Source organism: Vigna radiata, chromosome 7 (genome assembly GCF_000741045.1).
Source record: "Vigna radiata var. radiata cultivar VC1973A chromosome 7, Vradiata_ver6, whole genome shotgun sequence".
In the NCBI taxonomy this organism is placed as follows: Eukaryota; Viridiplantae; Streptophyta; class Magnoliopsida; order Fabales; family Fabaceae; genus Vigna; species Vigna radiata.
The window spans coordinates 5,817,364-5,842,179 of NC_028357.1; the positions used below are offsets into that span (position 1 = coordinate 5,817,364).

The window sequence follows — 24,816 nt, forward strand, 5'->3', positions numbered from 1 at the left end:
GTGGGGGTTGGAATTGGGGAGGTACAGGGAGTAACCCCCTTAAGTCAGTCAACCCGTTTAACCCATCAACCCATGGTGGATTAGGTTGGATTCGAATTTTTCTGACTCATTAATAAATGAATCGGGTTGAGTTGGCTCACTAAGTGACCAACCTATGATGGATCCAGCCGGGTTGGGCCGATGGCCCGTTTTGATAGCACTACATGATGTGTGTTTTTTTTTTATGAATTTCCATCCTCTAAATATATATTATGTAAGGTATTTAAAGAAAAAGACGTTTTTCTTTGAAGACGTTTTATTTATTATGATAAAAAATTTATTGTAAATTTATATGTTAAACTTTAATAAAATTGAATGTTTATAGATATTATCAAAATATACTTGATTTGAGATTACAAAAATGTAAATTTATACCTCTCAAAATATTAGGATATGGTTTCAAAAGACTTGAGTCTCATTATACTTGGAACGATGAAACTATATCAGTCTAACAGCGATATAGTTCAAGAAATTCATCAAGAAGAGAGTCTTGTGGAAGTGATGGCTAGAGTGATTCACAACAACCTGCCAGTGTTTGAGGGCAAAGGATATGATGACTGGTGTGTCAAAATGGAAGCAATTCTTGGCTTCCAAGAAGTAGATGATATCGTAAAGAAAGGTTTTAGAGAGCCTTTGAAGAGTGATACAGAAGAAATGAAGAAAGAGTATAAGGAGAATAGGAGGTTAGACTGCAAAGTGAGAATGTTGTTGCATTAGTGTATATTCGCAGCTATCTTCCAAAAGGTCTCAAAGCCAGTCACGAAAAAGGAGGTTTGGGATATATTGCAAGAGGGTTATGGCAACTCTGGAAAAGTGAAGAAAATCAGGCTGCAATCTCTACAAAGGCAGTATGAACTTTTGTGCATGAGAGAGCACGAAACAATTGTAGAATACATTGGAAGAATTCGAGTTGTGGTGAACGCAATGAGGACTTGTGACAAAATCGTGACAGATAGGAAAATTGTTGAGAAGATCCTCAGAATTTAACTCCTCAATATGACCATATAGTCGTTGCAATAGAAGAGTGTAAGGATCTTGAAGTTATGAGGATGGAAGAACTGCAGAATTCATTGGAAGCACATGAGCAGAGGCTGATTGAGAGAAGAAATGCGGATAAAAGCACAAATCAAGGCATAAATCAAGCCTTGCAAGCCAGATCTGATCAAAAAGTAAAAGGTCGTGGATCTGGAAGAGGCAGAGGGTGTTCAAGAAGTGGACGAGGTAGAGGAAAAAATACAAATTCCTATGAAAAATTCAAAGAAGAAAATATTAGTGTCGAGAAAGATGTAAACAAAAGAGGCGGAAGACAGTCCAAGGGTAGAGGTAGAAAGATCTGTCATAAAAGGAACATTCAATGCTACACGTGCAAGAAATATGGCCACTATTATGCAGAGTGTTGGCACAATGAAGATATGAAGAAGAACAAGAATGATGAAGCGGCGAATCTTGCACAAAACACAGGTGATTCGGAGTCTGACCATGTGTTATTAATGAGCACGATAAAGCAAGCTAAAGTAGATTTATGTTGGAGAATGACATGGGACAGGTGTGAAAAAGAAACAAATCATGCGCTGGGTAGGTGTGATGGAGAACCTGAACATGTGTTGTTGTCAAACAAAATGAGCCATGCATCAGATGATGGAGAACCTCAACACGTGTTGCTATTAAACGAAACAAGACATGCAGTGGATGACTCATGCAGTTGGTATTTGGACATGAGGTACTCTAATCACATGACGAGAAGAAGAGAATGGTTGGTGAATCTTGACTCAAGCCTAAAAAGTTGTGTGAGTTTTGCGGATAATAGCTCGATTATGGCGGAAGGGATTGACAGAGTCTTGATCGCATGCAAGAATGGCAAGATTGCCTACATGGATGATGTGTTATATGTTTCGACAATGAAGAGCAATCTGTTGAGTTTGGGACAACTCCTGGAGAAAGGGTATACAATGTCAATGCACCAAAATCACATAAAGGTGTTTGACAGGAAACAACACCCAGTGATCAAAGCTCCACTTTCCAGGAACAGAACATTCAAGGTAAACTTGAATGCTGTAGAAATACAATACTTATCCACCATGAATGACGACGAAGAAAGATGGGTATGACACTACATATTCGGCACCTAAACTTTAAGAGCCTGAGTCAATTAAAAAGCAAAGGATTGGTGAAGGGAGTGCCTTTGATAACTACTCTAGATGAAATCTGTGAAGGTTATGCTATTTGGAAACAAGCCAGAAGAAAGTTTAAGAAGTCTACACCTAAAAGAGCAAAGCAGCCACTTGATGTTGTTGACGCAGACGTTTGTGGCCCCTTTGACATATCATTACTTGGAAGTAACAAGTATTTTTTAATCTTTGTAGATGAATTGACTAGAAAGATGTGGGTTTACTTGCTAAGAGGAAAGAAAGAGGTGTACTCACACTTTGTGAAATTTTGCTTGTTGATGGAGAGACAATCTAGTTTGCAAGTTAGAATATTCAGGACCGATGGTGGGGGAGAATTTAACTCTATCGAAATGGACAAGTTTTGAGATGATAAAGGAATTGTGCATGAGGTGACTGCTCCATATACACCCCAACATAATGATTTGGCCGAAAGGAGGAACATGATGATACTTGACATGCCTAGATGCATGGTCAAAGGTAAGAAACTATTGCATTGTCTATGGGGAGAGGTTGTTTCTACTGTAGTCTATTTGCTCAACAGAAGTCCAACAAAAGCTCTATCACTCCTGAGGAGGTTTGGTCCGGATTCAAGCCAACTACACATCACTTAAGATTTTTCGGATCTGTGTGCTACAAACATATCCTAAATGAAAGAAGAAAGAAGTTGGATGATAAAAGTGAGACTCTCATTCTAGTTGGCTATCATCCAATAGGTGCCTACAGGTTATACAGTCCAGAAAAGAAGCAAATTGTTATTAACCGAGATGTGATAGTGGATGAGGTTGCAACATTTGATTGGAAGGAGGTTGAGGCTAAGTTAAAACTAGATTGTGTGCCAAGTTGGTTAGAAGATAAAAATTCTTCTTCTACTGAACAATTTACCGCTGATAATGGAGCCAATAATAGAAGGTCACAGAGAACAAGATTTTCATCCATTAGACTTACAGATCATGAAGTCTTTGCACATAGTGCTATAACCAGCTCGGGTGATCTTATTCATTTTACATTTTTAGCTGATGTAGAAACCTTGACTTGGAAGCAAGCAATTGATATAAAGGAGTGGAAGGAAGCTATGATGGAGGAACTGAAGGAAATTGAGCAGAATAAAACCTGGGAGATGGTAGAACTGCCTCAACACAAACAACCCATTGAAGTTAAGTGCGTGTTTAAGACCAAGTACAAATCGGATGGAGAAATTGCAAAGCTCAAAGTCAGATTGGTTGCAAAGGGTTTTTTTGCAAAAGCCTGGAGTTGATTTCACAGATGTTTTTGCACCAGTAGCAAGGCTAGAACAATAAGGTTGGTAATTGTAGTGGCCAATTTTAGAGAATGGAAAATTTGCAAAATGGATGTTAAATCAGTATTCTTGAAGGGGTCTTTACAAGAAGAGGTTTATGTGAGACAACCTCCAAGATTTGAGAAGAAAGGAGATGAGCAGAAGGTATACAGATTGAACAAAGCTTTATACGGTCTCAGACAGACACCTCAGGCCTAGAACAACCACATTAATGTTTTGCTCATCAAACTTGGATTTCAGAAGTGCACTATGGAATTTGGAATCTATTTGAAAGCTATTGGACAACAAGGTATTTTGTTGATTTGCTTGTATGTATATGATCTGCTCGTAATAGGAAATTCAGTGGATGAAATTGAAGAATTTAAGAAGAGAATGAAAGAAGAATTTGAAATGACGGATCTTGGCAACTTAAGCTACTTTCTGGGACTGAAGTTCTTGCAAACAGCTAATGGAATGTATCTTCATCAAAGGAGGTATACAAACGAAGTATTGAAAAGATTCAATATGGAAAAGTGCAACAATGCTTCAATACCAATAATGGAAAATCTGAAATTGACTGATCAAACATATGAGAAGAAGGTGGATGCCACCCTGTATAAGCAGATCGTAGGATCTCTCAGGTACATTTGCAATAGCAGACCTGATATTAGCTATGGAGTTGGGCTAATAAGTAGGTTTATGAGTGATCCTAGGTAGTCACACCTAGTTGCTGCCAAACATATTCTACGTTACCTAAAAGGAACTACAGGTTTTGGTCTTTTCTTTCCTAAGAAATCTGACCGCACGAATGGAGCATTGGAGGTTTGGTGCGACTTTGATTGATGTGGTGATAAGGTTGACAGAAGAAGCACATTTGGCTACTTGTTAGAATACATGGGAGCAACAATTTCGTGGTGCTCTAAGAAACAAAATGTGGTTGCTCTTTCATCATGCGAGGCGAAATACATTGCAGCTGCAGAGACGACTAGACAATAAATATGCTATAAGTATGTCTAAAAATTCAGTCTTCCATGGAAGAAGCAAGCACATTAATACCAAGTTTCATTTCTTGAGAGATTAAGTCATCAAAGGGAGATTGGAGTTGATACACTGCTTCATAGAAGTCCAAGTTGCTGATGCTTTTACTAAAGTCTTGAGACAAAATAGATTTGAGAATTTAAGGAATTTGCTCAGTGTCAAATTCATAGAAAATTTAGATTAAGAAAGGTGTTTTGATATTAATCTAAAGTTTTCAACTGTAATAACTGTCTTTGACAGCTAATCTCCATTTTTTTTCTTCATATATATATATATATATATATATATATATATATATATATATATTTTGTTGTATTCCATTCATCCTTTTTAATGAGAAAAACTACCTCACTTTCTCAAGTCCTCTCCCTTTCTACAATATTCTTTACATAATTCTTTCCTACTACACACAGTTTAACAAAAACTTGTTAAAAAACCCAAAAAGTAAATAGATTTTGGAATTTTAAAAGTTGAAAAATTAAAATTTAGAAACATACTTTGACTAACAATTAATTAATTATACAAGCTTAACACCTCTCATTCTTATTACTTTTTCAAATTGAAGAAAGTAATAAGAATGAAAAAAGAAAAGGTGGTATAAGTTCGAACATACAATATCACAGAAAACTAATGTAAAGTTTGTAGTGATTCACACCACTTTTCTTTCTTAATTACATGAAAATTTTTTCCTCTGTATCTATTAGTTCTCACAAATTTTTGGATAAGAAAAATAATTTTATTAAGACAATTTCTATTTTTCTTTCCGTGTAAAGTTGTTGTCTTAACCTAATTTTATAAAGAGGCGTGTCTAACCTTAATTTCATAGTATTTAGGTCCATTTCTAAACTTACGTAAAGACACCTTAATACAGAATAAAATATATTTTAATTATATCATTTATTTAACTTTTAACTGGTTGCCTTTTTAGTTTTTCACAAATTCAATCAGCACGTAACTTTCTTTTAAGTGAATTGTCACTTCATGAACCTTTTACTCTTTAGAACAAATTCATTGAGCATTATAAGTTAATTTTGTTATTTGAAATTAAAAATATATTAAGCACATTTGTGTTGCACAAAATAGAATTTCACAATTTAAGAGTTCCTTGTCCTAAGTCTTCAATCACCTACAAAAGAAAATTAACAATATTCGTGAAAATGTACATAATTAAGATCGTTTTATTATTAATTTCCCTTTTATTACTTATTTAAATAAATATTTATACATTAAAATAGTGGAAAACAATCCGCTTAGTTATCCTAAAAGTGTGCACACCAAATACTTCATACTTAAACTTTTACTCTTCCAAGAAAAATCTAAAATTATAATGTAATGCAAAAAAGAATGATTGGTAGATAAAACTTTTAATGCAACAAGATCAAGAATACAAAAGTTACACTCTTCTTATATATTTTTGTTAACGACTATATATAGTTTCTTAGTCAAACAGTTTTGTATGTCTTATTAAACTAAATTGTCAAAATTTTATATTTGATAGCTTAGAATATATAACAATAAAGTTTTTTTTTTGTTTCATTTTTTTTATATCAATTGGTTCAATTATTACTATTTCAATTTCATCGATCGAAGTAACAAGTTATAAGAATCTTAGAAGAAGAGGGTGAAAAAAAATTAAGTGAACCAATGAGTCAACCTGTTTAACTCACCAATCCGTGGTGGGTGGGGTCGGGTTCAAATTTTTTTATCTCGCTAATAAATAGATCGAGTTGAGTTGACTCACTAACTGACCAACCCGTGATGAGTCGGGTTGGATCGGACCAAGTTATCCGTTTTGACAGGTCTAATTTTGATAACTCTAGTTTTTTTTTTTTTCATTTAATGAATTGTTTTGTCCTATTTAAATAATTTTTCATATTATATTTAAAAAAATAATATTAAACTGTTTATTTTTTTAATATTAAACCTAGCCTATACCATTAATATGCTCAAGGTGAATCCGAGCTATCGCCAACAATAATAGAAAAACTTAAAAGAGGAGAAAGAAACAACATACACCAAATAAAAAAAAATAAAGTATCCCATTAATTTAAAAAGAAACAAAATTTATTTTACCCCTATTAAGTACATTGGCAAAAAAAAATAAAAAAAAATGGCTTTCATATGTGTTACAAACATTTTATTAGAAGAGACAAACACCACTCAGTGTTTGAATCGATGAATACAACATTGTTCTATTAAAAGCTTAAAGTAGGAATTTATAATAATCCTAGTTGATCGAGCATAACTATTTTGTTTTGAATACGATCGTTAGAAAAGATACGAAAAAAAAGAGAGATAAAATTGGTTTGGAAAGAGACTGGTACGTAAATTAATTGGAGAAAATACCCTAATTATTAAAAAAAAATGAAAAAGTAAAACATTGTAACAGTATACCAGTAATAATGATAATTAGTATAAATATTTATAATTTATAATCAATAAAAAGATAGATTATGGAAAAGTAAGACCATGTAACAGTTACCAGTAATAATGATAATGAATATAAATAATTATAAATTTATAATCTATAACAACATAGATTAATGGTAGACTTGAATTATTGCCGGAGGGAGAAGGGAATTATAATTTCCAAAAGATAGGCTTCGAAATTTTGGTCGCAGTATCTTCACCGTATGTTAAGCACGTTATCTTTTATCTTTTTTTTTTTTTTTTCTTTTCATAACTATCTTCGATCGATGATCTTGCGCGAGTGACCAACTCATAAAGTCGTAAAGCATATAAATTTATATTTGTTATCAACGTTTAATTGTTGGTGGGGTGAGGGGATATCAAATTCCAGCTGTTCTTGTTGTTTATCGAAACCCGCGAAGGAATCGAAATTGAAATCGAAGTTTGAACAGTGTAGAACACAGAGGGTGATTTGTTTGTTCCAATCGGTGTTGTCGGGGGCATGGAGAGTGTGAATGATCTGATCCAAGAGGCCAAGCTCCGCACTCTCTGGTGGGCCCTATGTATATTCGCTGTTTCCTATTTCCTAACTCGTAAGTTTTCCTCTTCTTCTGATTTCCTTTGATTTCATTTCAGGACTTTCTCTTTAGTATAGTATTAGTGTGTAATTAGTGAATGAGTGAACGAATTTCATGTTTCCACTCTCAATTTTGATTTACTTTTTGGAATTAGTAGCTTCCTTGGACTGTATTAATGCTGCTTGAGTTCATTAGTAATGCTTAAGAGTGTGGAACTGAAATTATATGGATTATCTGAACTCACTGTGATTCTGTATTATATTTTGATTGCAAGTGTGTAACTTGTCTTGTTCTGTAGAGAGTGGCTGTTTATGGTGTTCTTTTAGTTATGATTTCAATTGAAGTGTTTCTGTGATCTTGTCTTTGTTAATGGGAAAGGAGGAAAGCGTGTACTATGATTCTTATTTAATGGGCCTGCTTTTTTTTATTCCTTTGAGCTTATGTTCTGTATGGTGATTATGTGTTGTAGATACAAGTAAATCAATGTGGATGAATCTACCCATGTCGATCATATTTGTTGCGGGGCTGCGTATTCTTTTTAAAAGGGTGGAGTTCCGTTGGAAGGTTCAACAGCCTAAACCGCTGACCTATTTATCTCATTTGGAGAAAAAGCAGTTGTCTTTGAAGGATTCGCGTCTCACTAGTTTACCCCCCCCTGCAAAATGGAAGAGAAAAATCGATTCCCCTGTTGTGGAGGCTGCAATGAGAGAGTTCATTGATAAGATTTTGAAGGATTTCGTGGTTGATTTGTGGTACTCAGAAATTACTCCTGACAAGGAGTTTCCAGAGCAGATTCGGGCAATAATCATGGACGTTCTAGCTGAAATATCTGGAAGGGTTAAAGAGATAAACCTGGTTGACTTGCTGACAAGGTATCTGGTTTTCCATCTCCTGTATTCGGTGTCAGGGAAAGTATTATAAAAACTACTAATTGTCTTATCTTTCATTTACATTTCAGGGATTTGGTTGATTTAATAGGTGATCATATAGAACTTTTCAGAAGAAATCAAGCTGCTATAGGTGTTGATGTTATGAAAACATTATCTTCTGAGGAGAGGGATGACAGATTAAAATTCCATCTATTGAATTCTAAGGAGCTACATCCGGCACTAATATCTCCTGAGAGTGAGTACAAGGTGTGAGTGGAGTGTTCTTGTGTTATAATAATTTCCTTTTATAATGATGTCTTGTATCATATCTAATGAATGCTCTTTCTGTCAGGTTCTTCAGCAGCTAATGAGTGCAGTTTTAGCTACCGTACTAAGACAACGGGAAGCTCAGTGTCCTGTGATTCGTTCTATAGCTCGAGAATTATTAACTTGCTTGGTAATGCAACCTATTATGAATTTGGCAAGCCCTGGGTATGTTGTTGAATATTTTATCTTATATTTAATAATTCAATTTTGTTGAGGTTTGGTGTATCATAACAGTATCAATTCTTTTGAAGGTTGCTTCGTTCAAGATTTAAAGTTGTGCGGTTTTGAGAAAAATAGTTTTTTTTTTTTTCCTAGCCTTTGTTGAAATCATATTTAAGTTTACTTGGTTAAGTAGGTTGAAAGTGAAAGGTGTAAAATATAGGATGGAACGATAATTATATTTCAAACGGTGTTAGGGCCCTTTGATTGCCTACCTTGTAATATTTATGTATGTTATACCAAGCATGTTTAACTGTAAAGTGATTTTATTTAATTCACTTAAAAAAAAATGATCCAGTATCTAGAGAAGTGTTGCGGATGACTTTGGGAAAGAAAGGCATTAACGTGACTTATATTTAAGCTATACAGCCAATAAGAATGTGATAACTTGAAAACTTTCGGAGACAAGACTTAACAACTTCCTATAAGAATAAGTTTCTATCATGATTTCCTTTAAGGACTTCCTCTAAGAAGGCATAGGATACAAAGTGATTGTATACAAGAACATATGGCACTTGTTAAGTAAAAAGTGAAAAATAATTGCTTAAATGTGCAAATAAGGTATTGGAGGCACCAGTAAAGAGAGTAAAAGTGTATGTTTTTAACACTGAAAATTGGTACAGGGAGACCAAGAAATAAATTGGAGAACGTTATTAAAACACATCTCATAGTTAGTCATATCATTGAGAATTTCATTCCTAATCCAGCCAAATATGGTTTGTGTGATTTGTGTAGTTGGCCTTACCCAGTAGGATAAGATTACTGTCACTGTTTGTTATATGTAGAGTTAAAAGGGTAACGCATATTGTTTAGCTGAGACAATTGAAGACATTTTGTGCACAAATGTTGTAGAGCATTTGCATCTTAAATAATATATTGTGTTGTCAGTCATCTACAAGACTGGAGAAATTGGAGTTGCATTTTTTAACTGCATTTCTTTATAATTTTTGTAATTCCCATTCATAATAACATTTTTCTTTTGATAATTAGGTATATTAATGAACTGATTGAAGCTCTTATTCTTCTCCTTAATGATGATGGTACGGAAGGTATGGTTAGTAATCAGTCAACTAATGTAGCAGGTCATCATGGACATTCTGTTGCCAGTGAGAGTGGACCCAACAATCTCACACCCTCTAATAAGCAACCATCATTAAATCAAGGTACTGATATGGTATTGGCTAAAATGAGTGATCAAGGAGGGACATCATTGCAAGGTAATGTTCTCCATCAAGAATCTTCACAGACCAGGCCTGCTGATTGGGCACGAATGTTGGAGGTTGCAACTCAGAGGAGAACTGAAATTCTTATGCCTGAGAATCTGGAGAACATGTGGACAAAGGGAAGGAATTACAAAAGGAAAGAGAACAAAATTATCAAAGCTGGCTTTCAGGATCTTCCTGCCAAGAGTCCCTCTACAGACAGTTCACTGCCTCAGAGAAAACTGGCTCAGGAAACATCAGCAAGTAAACGTGGAAAATATGAAGTTGCAGAGGGGAAGTCTTCTCTTCCACCATTGCATGCCTTGGGTTCAGATTCCCTACAAAGTATTGCAACTGCAAAAATTTCGGAATCCTCTCAAAACCCTGACAAAGAATTATCTTTTGTAAAAGATCTTGCTACTGATGGTTATAAAAGTCCACTGAAGAGGTCCAGTAGTGCTTCTTCCTTGGGAATCCTAACTAATAAAGGAGGCCCCATAATTCCAGAGTTTTATAACCCCGAATTCGAGAGGCATGGTGAAGGATTTCGGGGAAAAAGTTCTTCTGACATGGTTGTTAGGAAAGAAGTGCCGTTGGTTCCTAAGCTCCGGTGCCGGGTAAGCACTTTTGGCTGTAATAGTTTTCAGATATAGTATTCTAAAATGTATTATTAATAGATATAGAATCTCTTTTGTCAGTCGGTAGCCTTTTATGAATCGGAATGAGTTTTGAGTTTTGTTGGTACTCGATTGTTGTTTTTGATATTTATACATTGCAGGTGTTGGGAGCATATTTTGAGAAACTTGGCTCCACATGTTTTGCTGTTTATTCAATTGCAGTGACTGATGCACAAAATAAAACTTGGTTTGTAAAAAGAAGGTTTACTTCTTTCATACTCTTTTTTATAATAGCAGTTGTTAACAATTTGTCTCTGTTTGGTTTTTGAAATTTAACAGAAAACTCAATTATACAAGGTGTAATTATTTTTACTTAAGGTTGAAGCCCATTAAACTAAATGCAAGAATCTGAAAATAATATATTTTATTTTCTCATCGTTCTTTCCACTAGAGTTCAGACTGCATCTTCATGGAGTATAAATTTGTTCAATCACAATTGTTTTATTCCATTCTTTATATCTGTGCTTTGACTTATCATATTTTGTTTCGGTGATATTCAGATACAGAAATTTTGAGCGATTGCATCGGCACCTTAAAGATATTCCCAATTACACACTGCATTTGCCTCCTAAAAGGATATTTTCCTCAAGCACAGATGACGCTTTTGTACATCAACGTTGCATTCAACTTGATAAATATCTCCAGGTATCTTATTCCTAGTCCAATAAATATTCTCAAATTTCCCTTTTTACACATTTTTAATAATTAATTTTTCTTCAGGATCTCATATCAATAGCTAATGTTGCCGAACAACATGAAGTATGGGATTTCTTTAGTGTTTCCTCAAAGGTGTGTATCTGCTTGGTATTTCTTATCACAACCTCGTATGACGGACCTTTATATAGTTTTTGCTTGGCACTATTGGATGTGAAAGTTGACAATGACAATCTATGATCTAACAACTATTTTTGTTCTGCTTTACCCCTGAAGAACTACTCATTTGGGAAATCTCCTTCAGTGATGAAGACCTTGGCAGGTATCTGGTTCTAACCTTTTGGTTTTATGCCATAATACCATTAAACGCTCAGGCTGTAACTATTCTATATATAGTAGCTCTTACTGTTAATTTTCTAGGTCAATGGAATTTTTGTTGGCAAGTTTGTTTTTTAAATGTTTGAAGTCCTAAACTTTTGAATGTTTGGTTACCATTAAAAAAGTAATAAAAGGAATAATTAATTACACTGACTTTAACTGAGGTTAGCAGCAAATAACTTACGCATTACTTGTTTCATAAATTACACATATTTCCCTTGCACATCCCTTGCTTTGTTACTTTTAAGCGTACTATGTGTATTAAATAAAAATGGTGAACATTAACTCTTTTTGAATCGATTAGGGTCTTGGTGTAATTATTGCTAACCATAGGGAAGTAAGTTCAATGATCCCCAAAAGGAAAGATTGAATACAAGGGGGAGAAAAGCTTCCCGCTGTACCTATCCAGTGTGCCTTTTCTGGGTTATTTGAGGACTCAAGCCCATGACTTGGAAACTTTTCTTGCATTGTTGTGGGTTGGTTGGGCATGATAAAATAGGGGACTAGGCAGCTATTCTATTGTAAGGTTGAGTTAGGTCCAAACTCACTTTCTATGTTATGTGTTAACTTAATCCTAATTTGAAAATGGCTTTTTAAATCTAAACGTTATTTGTGCATTGTATTGATTCAAAATTCAATATTTGAATTGAATTTTATTTTAACAGTCAATGTAGATGATGCAATGGATGATATTGTACGCCAGTTTAAAGGGGTTTCAGATGGTTTGAGGCGAAAAGTCGTTGGTTCATCATCCCTCATGAGTGAGGGATCTTCTACATCTACTGTCACATGGAACTTGACCTTGAATTCAGATGAAATTGACAAAATCATTCCAAGGCAAGGTACTGCAGAAAGTGTGTTAAGCTCTGATAATGAGGAAGGTGAAAAGAACAACAATTTTGACGATGAGAGTATTGTTAGAGAAGTAGCACAAGATAGTGGATCGCATTATGACAATGCATTGATCTTAAAGGGTTACTCACCTCCATTAAACAACCGTGATGAAGAGTCCAGCAACTTGGATTTTGATAGAAAGCATGATATGGTGGTGGAAGCTAGGGTTGGCAATGATGTTCCTACTACGAATTTCATTCTGATTCATGATAATTCAGAGGATCCAATTGGAGGGCCACCTGAGGTCTGTCTAGTCAACCAAGTTTGCTTTTCTTTCTGGTTTACAATTTGCACTTCAGCTATTGACTGAGAAATTTGGATACCTGTTCTGGTGCTTGCTGCTGTGTGCTTAGTATATTTATTAGCTGGTCATTGTTTTTGGGACTAAGATGCATGCTAGAATTCTGCCCATTTGGTCAAGCTGGAAACAGCCTTTACAACTGATAGTCTGAAACATGATGAAAACCATAGAACATAGTACTTCTCTTTCTCTCTTTTCTTCCTTTTTGAAAAAAAAAAAATCTGATGATTCCTTAACAAGTAAAAAGAGAAGATTCTACAGTTTTACTGGGTTCATTAATTAGTTGGAAAAACGCTAGTTTTATTCTCTGAGGGATTTTGTTTGTGCCAATAGGTTTATCCTCCAAATTTGAAAAAAAAAAATCTGATGATTCCTTAACAAGTAAAAAGAGAAGATTCTACAGTTTTACTGGGTTTATTATTGGTTGGAAAAACACTAGTTTTATTCTCTTAGGGATTTTGTTTGTGCCAATAGGTTTATCCTCCAAATATTTTAAGCTTAGCTATTACCATGCATCCTAGCTTTCATAGACTTGTTCAGGTCTAAATATTCTGTTACCTCAAATACTTTGAAAAGATTTTGTTTTTTGTAACTTTTTCATTCATTAAGTAAAAATGAGAAGCATGAAACAAACATATTGGTGTTCAAGAACTTACTGGAAGCGTGCTTAGTGGTCTACTGTAGCTGCTCACTCATTTTTGCTCTCTCCTCCTTTGGGAAAGAATAGTTGTTTGAAAACTAGAAAAAATGAGGACTGTTTATTTACTTGGATTTTCATGAAGCAGAACATTGTCTGGATCCTGTCTTTTCATTCGTTGATGAGAACCTTTTTTTTTTCTGGTTTAAAAGACATTAAGAATATTAACAAGTTTGTTATTTTCCTTTTTTGCAGTGGACCCCATCTAATGTTAGTGTCCCTATTTTGGACTTGGTTGACAACATATTTCAGCTTAAGAAAAGAGGCTGGATAAGGTATACCACTTTATCTGGTTGTTCTGTAACTTTCTTGTATGTGCTAGAAATAATGTCTGTAACTCTGAACACATTCCAAAAGTATTTAATCCTATATCAATTTGAAGAAGCTTCTTTTGATGTTTATTTTAGGTGTTTTTCTAGATTACAAGTTATCTTCATATACTAGGTTATTTCGCACGATGTTAGAGGCAAGAATTATACATAGAATTGCATTGTACCTAGCAGCTAAGGATTTTAGAGTGAGGTTACTTTATATGATATGAAACCTTCATGGCAAAGTAGGCGAGAGTCTGATTCTTGCACCCTCTCTTTATTAAAATTTAGCATAGCTTAGTCGTGACTGATAATTGTTCAACTTATGCTTTTTCTGTATTGGTGGTGGAAATTTGTTTTGACTTTATATGTTTTGATTTATATCAAATCTTGATGATGCCCTTCCACTTTTGATTCTAATAAATATATTTTTAAAACTCGTGACTTCTTTTTGGTAAATTCACCATGGTTAACTTTCAGGTGAAAGGCATGCAATTATGTCAAAATCTCAATTCAATAAATTCTATTGAGTTTAATTATAACCTTGACTTTGTGGTTATATTGAATAAGTTTCTAGATAAACTAACCCTCCCTTAAAAACTAGCTGTTTAGTGGGGAGAACCAAACATTTGACTACTCTATTGAGTCATCCCACACTATTATAGCACCAATGCCTCGACAGTTCACACTTCACTAGCCCTTTCTCATCAGTCCCTTTGTAGGTAGCACTTTTGGAGACATTGACAATTAGCTCTAGGACCAATCGATAAGTATTTCGAGAAACCTTCCTTAAAAGCTGGTTAAGGGAAGAGAATTAAGCACTTAAATACTCTTTGGAGCATCCCATGCTACTCAATGTGGGACTAGGGTACCCCATAATGTTCAAGTCCTTATGAAGTAATCCAAGAAGTTGTAAAGAAATTAGAGCTTGTACCAATCTTAATGAACTGAAAATTAAATGCATAAATAGGCAGGAATCGTTTAAAGTGATGCTTTCAGAACTTGAAAAAATTCTTGACACCAACACCATGCTTCAAGGTCAAAGGGCTCCCCCACTTTCTATTTTGAGGTAGGGAATGAGTCTAGGTGCACTTAATTGATGCTGGGAAAGCTTTTAGATTAGGGTTCTACCAAAGAGTAGAGACTGATTGAGAGAAGAACGAGACACAAATCACAAATGGTTGGGTTCTTCTTGTACAAGAAATCAGGAAGAAATAAAGATTCTTGATAATTATAAGTTTTATATTTAAGGGCCAGTTAGTCGAAGAAGACTTTTGATGGATACCTAGGTTGTATTTGTTTTAAAACTTTAGAGTTTTAGCTCACACCAATTCTCTTAAACTTACACACAGATACTAAATCCTCTCAGTTCCTCTATTTACTGATAGAAATCCTAGTGTTACCTTTCACAACCTTCATTCCTTTAACCCCCTGACTGAAAAGAATAATTTACTAATTAAGCTGCTCATGTTAGCTTATTGTACATGCCGTGTAACCATCAAGAGGTTTCAATATTCATAGCATGCCTTAAATTTTGTCTCGTAAGATAAATTTATTGACATTATAAGATATTAGGCAACATGACATTTTCAAATTGTTTTAATTTAGGGTTTGCAACTTGCTAAATTGCCATATATGTTTATGCAGAAGGCAAGTCTATTGGATGTCAAAACAGATATTACAACTAGTGATGGAAGATGCAATTGACGATTGGCTCGTGCGACAGATACATTGGCTCCGGAGAGAGGAAACTGTTGCCCAGGCGATTCGATGGGTCCAAGATGTAAGTATTGAGCTTAAACTTCATAAACATTTTTAGATGAAATTGTATATCAACTCAGAAAAATGAAGCTTTTAATACAAATAAGCAATAGTGAAACTAGGCTTGGTTGTTCATGGCCTGATTAAATAACCATTTCTCTGTTGGATGGGGGATATCTAAAACACGGATATAGTTGTAATGGGATAATTGCTGTTTGTTAATGGATACCATAATTGAACAAAATATTTGTCATATCCATAGTACCTCAGAGCCATGAAGTCAATGTTATACCAGTTAATGAATAGTGTAACCGCTAAGTTTCTGAGTTAGAAGCTTAACTTTCTCACAATACCCACTCACACAAAGGCAAGTAAATGAGATAGAACAATTGAAATGTATGTATTCACTATAACGAATAATGAAATACAATGACGATTCGGGAGCCTAATCCCCCTCACAAGATCCAATACTTGTTTATACAAAGTAAATGGCTAGCTATTCAACAAAATCACACAAGGTTTATTTATAATCACTATCTCTCTCCCCCTAACAACCTAACAAACTTTCCCGTCCTTTTTATTCATCCTCTACTGTTTGATATTAGCAACCTTATACCGTTCGGCCCTTCATTCCATCCTCCCTTGCAGCCACCGTTCAGTATTAGTATAGACATCGTCGGTGCTTCATCCCTTACAACCATTGTTCGGTATTATTGTAGATACCGTTCGACTCCTTCACTCTTATTCCCCTACTGTTCGGACCCCATTCCCTTACCATTTGGTACTCTTCTTCCTATTCCCTTACCGTTTGGTACTCTTTTGCCTCCTCCTTTCATAGACTTTCCAAGAAAGCATAGATAGAACCCCTTTACATTGAATATTCCTCAATTTATCTGTTCAACAATCATTTATAAAGGAACCAATATTCCTTTCAAGGGATAAGACTATATATATATATATATATATATATATATATATATATATATATGTATACACTTTACAGAAGTCTCTGCCTTGTAACAACTAACTACAGTTATTCTTAAATCTCTTTCTATAGTATAGATTCCAAACCCTATCCTTATTCCCCTAGCTTTCCCACCATGACTAGAATAAACCTTGTACTCAAGGTCGAATTCTTGAAACTAGTCATGTATTGTGGAAACATCTTTGGTCCTCCCTCTTGCCATTGCGCCAACACTTGTTGTATTGGTTCATCATGATTTGTACAATCCTGTTATCCAAAATTTGATGGGGAAAACAAACAAAAATTTTCCCTTGAAGTTCATGTGGAAATTCTTTCTCGACTTGGTGACTCCCAACTAATTTTAATTGTGAAACATAGAAAACTGGATGTATGCGAGATGTATCTAGATATTGTAGTCGATAAGTCACCGCCCCCCTTGGTTGAGGACATGTATGGGCTATAATAACATGTTGATAGCTTTGAGTGTAACCTTGTAGGCATAGACGCTTGTCTGTGAGGATGAAGCTTTTTTGGAAGTGTCACATTGACTGGAGGTAAGGCTAATTTATAATATATAAGTAGGTGTCAACCTTACCTTACAAGCCTGTTTTGTAGGGTTTGAGTTAGGCTTAAAGTCCACTTCTTAACATGGTATCAGAGCTATGGTTAGAGCCTATCCTAGCGATATTTCTTGTTTGTTGGGCATGTTGTTCCACCCGCTATCGGGCCGTTATTGGACCATCCATTAATGTCCAGTCTCACGTTTGAGATGATGTCTATACCTCGGCGTGAGGGGTGCGTGTTGGAAGTCTCACATTGACTAGAGAAAAGGCCAATTTATAATATATATAAATGGGTGCAAATCTTATCTTACAAGCCAGTTTTATGGGGTTGAGTTAGGCTTAAAGTCCACTTCTTAACAATTTTCATATAATACTTATTGGAAGTCCCAAATAAACTGGACATAAGGCCAATTTATAGTATATAAGTGGGCGCAAACCTTACTTTACAAGCCGGTTTTTTGGGATTGAGTTAAGTCCACTTCTTAACATAGTATCAGAGTCATGTATTAAAGTCTATTCTATTGAAATTTCTTGTTTGTTCAGCCTATTGTGTCACCTGTTATCGGGATATTTGTTGTTTCCTGGGCATTTTGTTCCACTGGTATCGGGTCTGTTAATATTTATCCTATTTATCATCATTATATTGTGTCTAGGGTTATCCTATTTATCATGATTATATTGTGTTTAGGGTTACTCTATTTATCATGTACTTTGTATCACAACTTTCTTATGTATAGAATGAGAGTAAGAGGGATCTTTCAAGCCCTCTAGAATTATCTTTACAGTTTCAATCTCAAGTGGATCATTATCCTATTAATGTGTAATCTCTCGCTCGAGATGTATATATCTCAGCGTGAGGGGAGTGTGTTGGAAGTCTCAGATCAACTAGAGATAAGGCCAATTTATAGTATATAAATGGGTACAACTCACCTTACAAACTGGTTTTGTGGGGTTAAGTTAGGCTTAAATTTCACTTCTTAACAATACCCAACCACCCACTTTGATCTACGATGGTTTCCTATGTCAGTTGGCAAATTTAACCATTTGTGCTTGAGCTCTCTCCAAGTGAAATTTCAACTGTTTAGGAGCTTCATCGTGTGTCATCAAATCTTATGCTACTGCTTCTATAACAGTTTCCCGTGGTACAAACCTAGCTAGGGAAGGGGAGCTCTGCCATAAACATTTTCAAATGACATATACTTAACAGTTCCTTGGAAACTGGTGTTGAACCCGTATGCAGCCCATGGTATAAATTAACCCACAACTTAGTTGTTTGGAGTTAAAACATAACTATGTTTCCAAAGTCCTATTTAAAACCTTAGTTTGTCCATTTCTCTCTGAATGATGAGTTCGGTTCCCTACAATCTGAACATCTCCTTCTAGAATAGGCTTAGGAAAGTTGGATCTTGGTTTCTAACAATAGAAGATGGGATGCCGTGAAGCTTAACCATTTCTTTGAATTTGTTTTTTGTAATAGTTGCAGAAGAAGGTTGTTTGATGGAAATGAAGTGAGCATATTTGCTGAATCTATCCACCACTACCAAAATAATATCATAGTTGTAGGATTTGGCGACACTGATTGTAAATCCATGCTTATATCTTCCCATATTTCCATCAGAATGGGTAAAGGTTGAAGAAGGTCGTGTAGTGATGACACTTAATTTTATTCTGTTGGAAAATGAGCATCTTGCCACAAAATCTGTTATCACTTTTTTCATACCAATCCAATTGACTGATTGAGCTATGCATCTGTAACCGCATAAAATTCCAAAGTGTCCCCGCATGGAGTTATATGGTATTCATGAAGCAACGTTGGAATCCATTTTGAGGATGTTGACAGAACCAACCTGCCCTTATAGTGCAAACAATTCTGCTCTAAGGTGTAATAGCCATGCACATTCGGGTTGTCCTATAGATCTTCACAAGTTTTCTTTAAAATAGGGACGTGCTGCACTTAGTCATCAATTCATTGAATATCCTACCAGAATGGTTTAGATAACACATTCACTTCTGGTTCTTTCCCCCTTTAAATCTTCAACTTTGTGTGACAGAACATCAATCACTTTGTTTGTTGTGACAACTTTATATACTATATCTCATTCATATCCAAGCAACTTTGTCAGTCGATTTTGTTGATTTTGAGTAGTTATTCTTTGCTCAAGTAAATACCTCAAACCTTTCTGATCTGTGTAAATTTCCCTTCCAATAGATAAGGCTCTAGTGGTAAATAGCTAGCAGCAAAGCTATCAACACTTTCCATAATTTGATTTCGTCGAAGAGCATTTGGCCAAGGCTTTGCTGAAAATACTATTGGTTTCTTATTTTGAGACAACATTATCCAACCCCTTTCTTGAAAGCATCACTTTCACTACAAAAGGGTTGGGTGAAATCTAGCGCTGGACCTTAACTTTGCCAATGCTGCTACCCATGTTACATCCAAGATTAAATCCACTCCTTCCTAATTCAAACAAAAGGAACATCTCCTTGAACCTGTACTCTTGCAAATGCACTTCCACATCCCTGCAACAACCTTGTGTTTGCTTTTGGTGTTTTTCTCCCAACCCTAATGAAGTGAAGATGTGACTTGGCCCACTATCTATCAAAACCATCATGGGTCTTCCCTTAACTTTTCCCTACAACTTCATAGCGTGGGGCTGGGTCATACGTCCAGCTGAAAAAAATGTGCAAGTCCATTTGCTGACATTCTTGATCAAAGTTCTTCTCTTGGGCTTTCACCAAATATTCCCCAACCTCATTTGATCTTTCATCCATCACGTCTCCCAATTCCTCATCTTCAACAAAGATGATCACTCTCAAATATTTTTCTGGACAACAGTGCCCTAGGCTGGAAGCCCTTTTACGATAAAAGAATCTTCCTTCTTTTGTTCTCTGCACATACATTGCATATGACAGGTTTCTAGTTCCTCAGATTTTCAGTCCGTGGTTTCATTCCCTCCATTCTTGATCCTTGTGAATGTCTAGCATTCCAATGCTCGTTGTTCTGCCCATACCAATTATCACCTATGGTACTAGCATTTCAGAAAGTCTCGATCAATGATAAAATTCAACTCCTCCATGATACTTAAAATTGGAGGTATTGAATAGAATGAAAATCCACCCACTTGTCATGGTTCTTGCATAGCTTCTTCTATGTCTCGATCAGTTTCCATGCTCTAATCTAGTCCCTTGGATCATGTGGGTGAATTTGATTTCAAATATTATATTGTAGTCCTGCAAATAAATACCCCAGCAATTGATCTTATGATGTTTGAGGAACTTATGACACCAATAATTTGAACTCCAGGATGAAAATGAAATCTTCAACCTTTTCATTTTGATGTATGGCTACTAACTTTCGGAAAACAGTACTGCACTCTTGACCTCCAAATCTTCTACTTTGAGCAGTTGTGAAATCCTCCCAAGATGGGTTTTTGGTTTTCTAGTGCTAAAACCTAAACTATTGATTTGCATTCCCTTCTGTGCTGATAAGAACCAATCACAATTTTCCTTCTGAATTATATTTTGCACTTCAAAAAATTTTTCAACACGTGCTATCCACTGCAGTTGATCGCTTTCTTCAAAGGTATGTAGTTTGACCCTTTTCATCCAGGCATCTCTCCTCCCTCTTCTTTAGATCTGTTGTCGTGCACCAATCTTTCCTCTCTTTTATTGTCATTGTTGCCTTAGTTTTCCCCTCCTTTTTACGATTTCTCTCCTTTCTTCAATTCTCGAAGGAGTTCTTTGATCGCTTTCATGTCCTTAACAATGGAATGATCAATCTTCATATTTTCCAAAACCTTCCTTTGTTAATAGGCCCATCTTTCCAATGCACTCAAATGACTTTCCACAATTATTCCTTGCAATGGTGATCTGGCACGTCAAACCAAACTTTTTATGTGCCTTGATCAGAAAACAAAGAAGTCCCAAGAAAGCGTAGATAGAACTCCTTTACATTGAATATTCCTTAATTAATTTGTTCAACAATTGTTTACAAAGGAAGCAGTCTTCCTCTCAGAGGACATTCCCTGTTTACAAAACTACAATCCTCCCTATTCCCACAACCCCAAGGGACAAGACTATATATAGACTTTACAAAATTTTTTGCCCCATAACAGCTAACTACGGTTGGGACAATTTATAATATATAAATGGATGCAAACCTCACCTTACAAACCGGTTTTGTGAGGTTGAATTAGTCTTAAAGCCCAATTTTTAACATGCTATCAGAGTCATAGGTTAGAGCCTATTGTAGCAAGATTTGTTGTTTATTAGGTATATTGTTCTACCTGCTATTAGACCACTCATTAAAGTCAAGTTTCATGCTCGAGATGTATATATCTTGGCATGAGGGGATGTGCCAGAAGTCCTATATCGACTAGAGATAAGGGCAAGTATAGTATATAAGTGAGTGTAATCTTCATCTTACAAACTGGTTTTGTAAGATTAAGTTAGGCTTAAAGTTCACTTATTAACACATTCCAAACCTTGTCCTTATTTCCTTGTTTATCAGTAACCAAATAAGCCTAGCTTAGAACTGGATTTTAAAAGTTCCCCTTAAAAATCTGAGCATTCTTTCGATTTTTAAATACCACTGAACTGCATAAGTTGTGCATTATAAAAGTTTTTCATATAGCCATTCTTGAATGCAAGGTTGTGTGTGATTATTAGATGTCCCACATTGACTATTTATGTGACAAAAAGTATTTCCCTATTAGTTATAGACTTGGGTTATCCTTTCCCCTTAAACCAGCTGTTGAGATTAATTTGGGCACAATTCTTTTCTAATAATAGTCTTGTGCGAAATATCTTTATATGAATTTACAGTTACCTCTTGAATTTGAATGGAATAATCTCCAGAAGACAAGGAAAAAAGGATAAAAAAAATTATCATTTACGCTAGCTTGTGCAAATGTTTCATTTTGTATTGTCATGTTTTCAGGTTCTTTGGCCAGGTGGTACGTTTTTCTTAAGAGTAGGGACTCCTCGGACGATAAGTAGTGACAGTGATGAAATGCCTTCTCAAACAAAAAGCAGATCAGGTGGAAGCAACTTCTCAAAATCTGAGTCTGGCTCTTTTGAGCAACAGCTTGAGGCTGCTCGTAGAGCAAGTGACATCAAGAAATTGTTGTTTGGTTAGTTTTATTTCCTGTGGAATCATATGTTGATTAGTTTGGGATTGCTTTTTACTGGTTAGATATCATTCTACTTTGAAATTTTATTCAACAGCATTGATATTCATATAGATTTTGACTAAATAAAATCAGCATTTACCGAGTTCCCGGTTAGAGGAAGACAAATTTATCACCGACCACATCTATGCTATATGTGAAATTCATATTTATATAATCAAGTGTTTTCCGTTATTTAATCTCCTTTCCTGTATACTGAACAATAGTTTTATCTCACTAGGCTTAAACTTGGTACAGGAATCACACAATGTCATTTGGCATGTTATAAACCAAATCATAAGACTTATTATTCACTATGAGATCTCTTTTAATGAGCCTCGATTAGTCTTCTTTGCGTTTGTCAAAACCACTTTAATTGTTTTTTCTGCCATCTCTCTATAGCGGCTTCATCACTATACCTCTTATACTATCTTGTCAAAACCACACGTCCATGTTAACGTACACTTGTTTATACTAGTTGTACGTTTTTCTCATGATGTCTTTTCAAAATTAACATTTATTACCATAAAACACAGTTGGGTGTATAACAGTACAATAAAACTTTTCTTGCTTGGTAAGTACTTTGTGCTCACAAGAAACATCATTGTCTTTCTTCATTTTAACCACAACTCGTATCCTATCATTTTGTAATATTGTATTCTTTCATGCTTATTTAATCTATCTTCAGAGGTTAGTGCAAGAAACACCCTGTTATCTTTGATTATTTTGCACTGGCACCTCGGTTTATTTGTTGTAGTCACACATGTTTAGTTATTGGTAATTAGACTCTTTCATTATACTCTTTTTACAAGTTGAAAACAAAAACTTTTTAAGATTTCATTTTAAAACTAATTAACATTAAGCAAAGTTGTCCAACAGATATATGAATACCACCCTCTAAATGTGTATATTCTGATCAAATTTCTTGTGTTTTTAGATTGAATGACAGCTAAACTTCACATAATTACACGTATTCCACAAATGGAACAAGACTTGTAATTAGTTAAAGAATTAGTTGTTCAATTGCTAGTTTACAGTGATTTGGAGCTAGATGAGATTGTTGAACAAAGTTACAGCTGCATTTATTATTCGTTCTACTTAACTTAGATGCACATCTCATTTTACATTTATTTATGGATTTTTTTGGCCCTTAATATTCTCTCGAGAGATTTTTTGTGAATATGTAATCGCATAATCATTGAAGAAGGTCTTTGAATGTTATGATACATCCATGTTCTTCATACAGTCTTTAGAATCTTTTGTTGATGTAAATGAGAATAGCAGTAGCATTGTGAGAGTTTACATTCCCAGACTTTTGACTTGTAAAATTTCAATTCTTACCAGATGGAGCTCCAACAACTTTAGTCAGCCTAATCGGCCATAAGCAGTACAGACGTTGTGCCCGAGATGTATACTACTTTACTCAGGTTATATCTCTTCTCAATAACCATTGCTCTATTCACTTGTTCCAAATTTCTTTCATCCGTTTTCCTTCAATTTTTCTTTTTGTCTTCTACAAAAGTTTTCTGCCAAACTAACAATTCCACCATCTTCTTGTGTTCAGTCTAATATATGTGTGAAGCAACTTGCATATGCAATTTTGGAACTTGTACTTGTATCCATCTTCCCTGAGATGCGGAGTGTTGTGTTGAGCATTCACCAACCCTTAAAGAGTTCTTCTACATGACGTGGCCAGCTATGGTTTTGACATTGACTAACACGTTTTATGGCTTTGCTGGTGGGATGTAACCTGCAAGATATGGTTCTGCATCAATGTCCAACTGTATAAAACTTAGGTGTAGGGCGTGTACAGATACAATTGTTTGGTGGCTAGGCATATATACCCATTGTCATGGGGATTTTGTATTGTTAAAGACTCCAGAAAGGCCTATAGTGAATATTCTTTATTCGTTGATATTTGGGATTTTATTTTATTTGATTCTCTTTGTCAATCCTCTATACGTACCATAGTTTTTGCAATTCAGTACATGCATTCATATTATGTCAAATAATTTTAATGGCCGATTCTTCCTATACCCCACAAATGTCTTCCGGCGTCTTTTTAATTTTAAAAATATCAAAGTTATCTCATGATAGTTTAAGTTAATTAAAAACTATTAAAGTATATAATGGAAGAATGTAATATATGGAAGAATGTATATAAAGAGAGTGGACAAAAAATGTAATAGAATAAGTTAATTGTATCAAAATTTTGAAATTATGTTAGGGAACTACATAAAAATAAGTGCTTATGTATGGAAGAAAAATAGTGATGATTAATACAAATGTTGAAAGGGATGTTCACATTGAAGGTCTAGTACAC

General features: G+C 35.0%; 2 protein-coding genes across 2 annotated transcripts; both read left to right on the forward strand.

The window, feature by feature from the left end:
* Positions 1–1,082: 1,082 nt before the first annotated feature.
* On the forward strand, positions 1,083–2,147 carry LOC106765984. Its single transcript, XM_014650746.1, has one exon. The coding sequence runs from the start codon at positions 1,083–1,085 to the stop codon at positions 2,145–2,147; it is 1,065 nt and encodes a 354-aa protein (XP_014506232.1).
* Positions 2,148–7,078: 4,931 nt separating this feature from the next.
* LOC106768514 lies at positions 7,079–24,445 on the forward strand. The gene is made up of 15 exons (XM_014653701.2): positions 7,079–7,523; positions 7,978–8,380; positions 8,467–8,644; positions 8,730–8,869; positions 9,914–10,742; positions 10,904–11,004; positions 11,303–11,447; positions 11,523–11,591; positions 11,733–11,778; positions 12,500–12,972; positions 13,922–14,001; positions 15,685–15,820; positions 22,265–22,457; positions 23,838–23,920; positions 24,058–24,445. The coding sequence occupies exons 1-15, from the start codon at positions 7,433–7,435 to the stop codon at positions 24,178–24,180; spliced, it is 3,090 nt and encodes a 1,029-aa protein (XP_014509187.1). The 5' UTR covers positions 7,079–7,432; the 3' UTR covers positions 24,181–24,445.
* The last annotated feature ends 371 nt before the right edge of the window (positions 24,446–24,816 follow it).

What these genes read in the sequence shown, in the direction of transcription:
- LOC106765984 (XM_014650746.1), top strand. Translation starts at nt 1,083, where the DNA reads ATGAGGATGGAAGAACTGCAGAATTCATTGGAAGCACATGAGCAGAGG.
- LOC106768514 (XM_014653701.2), top strand. Translation starts at nt 7,433, where the DNA reads ATGGAGAGTGTGAATGATCTGATCCAAGAGGCCAAGCTCCGCACTCTC. An exon ending in TGTTTCCTATTTCCTAACTC is followed by an intron (nt 7,524 to 7,977) that starts GTAAGTTTTCCT and finishes TATGTGTTGTAG; the next exon opens with ATACAAGTAAATCAATGTGG. An exon ending in ATGTATACTACTTTACTCAG is followed by an intron (nt 23,921 to 24,057) that starts GTTATATCTCTT and finishes TCTTGTGTTCAG; the next exon opens with TCTAATATATGTGTGAAGCA.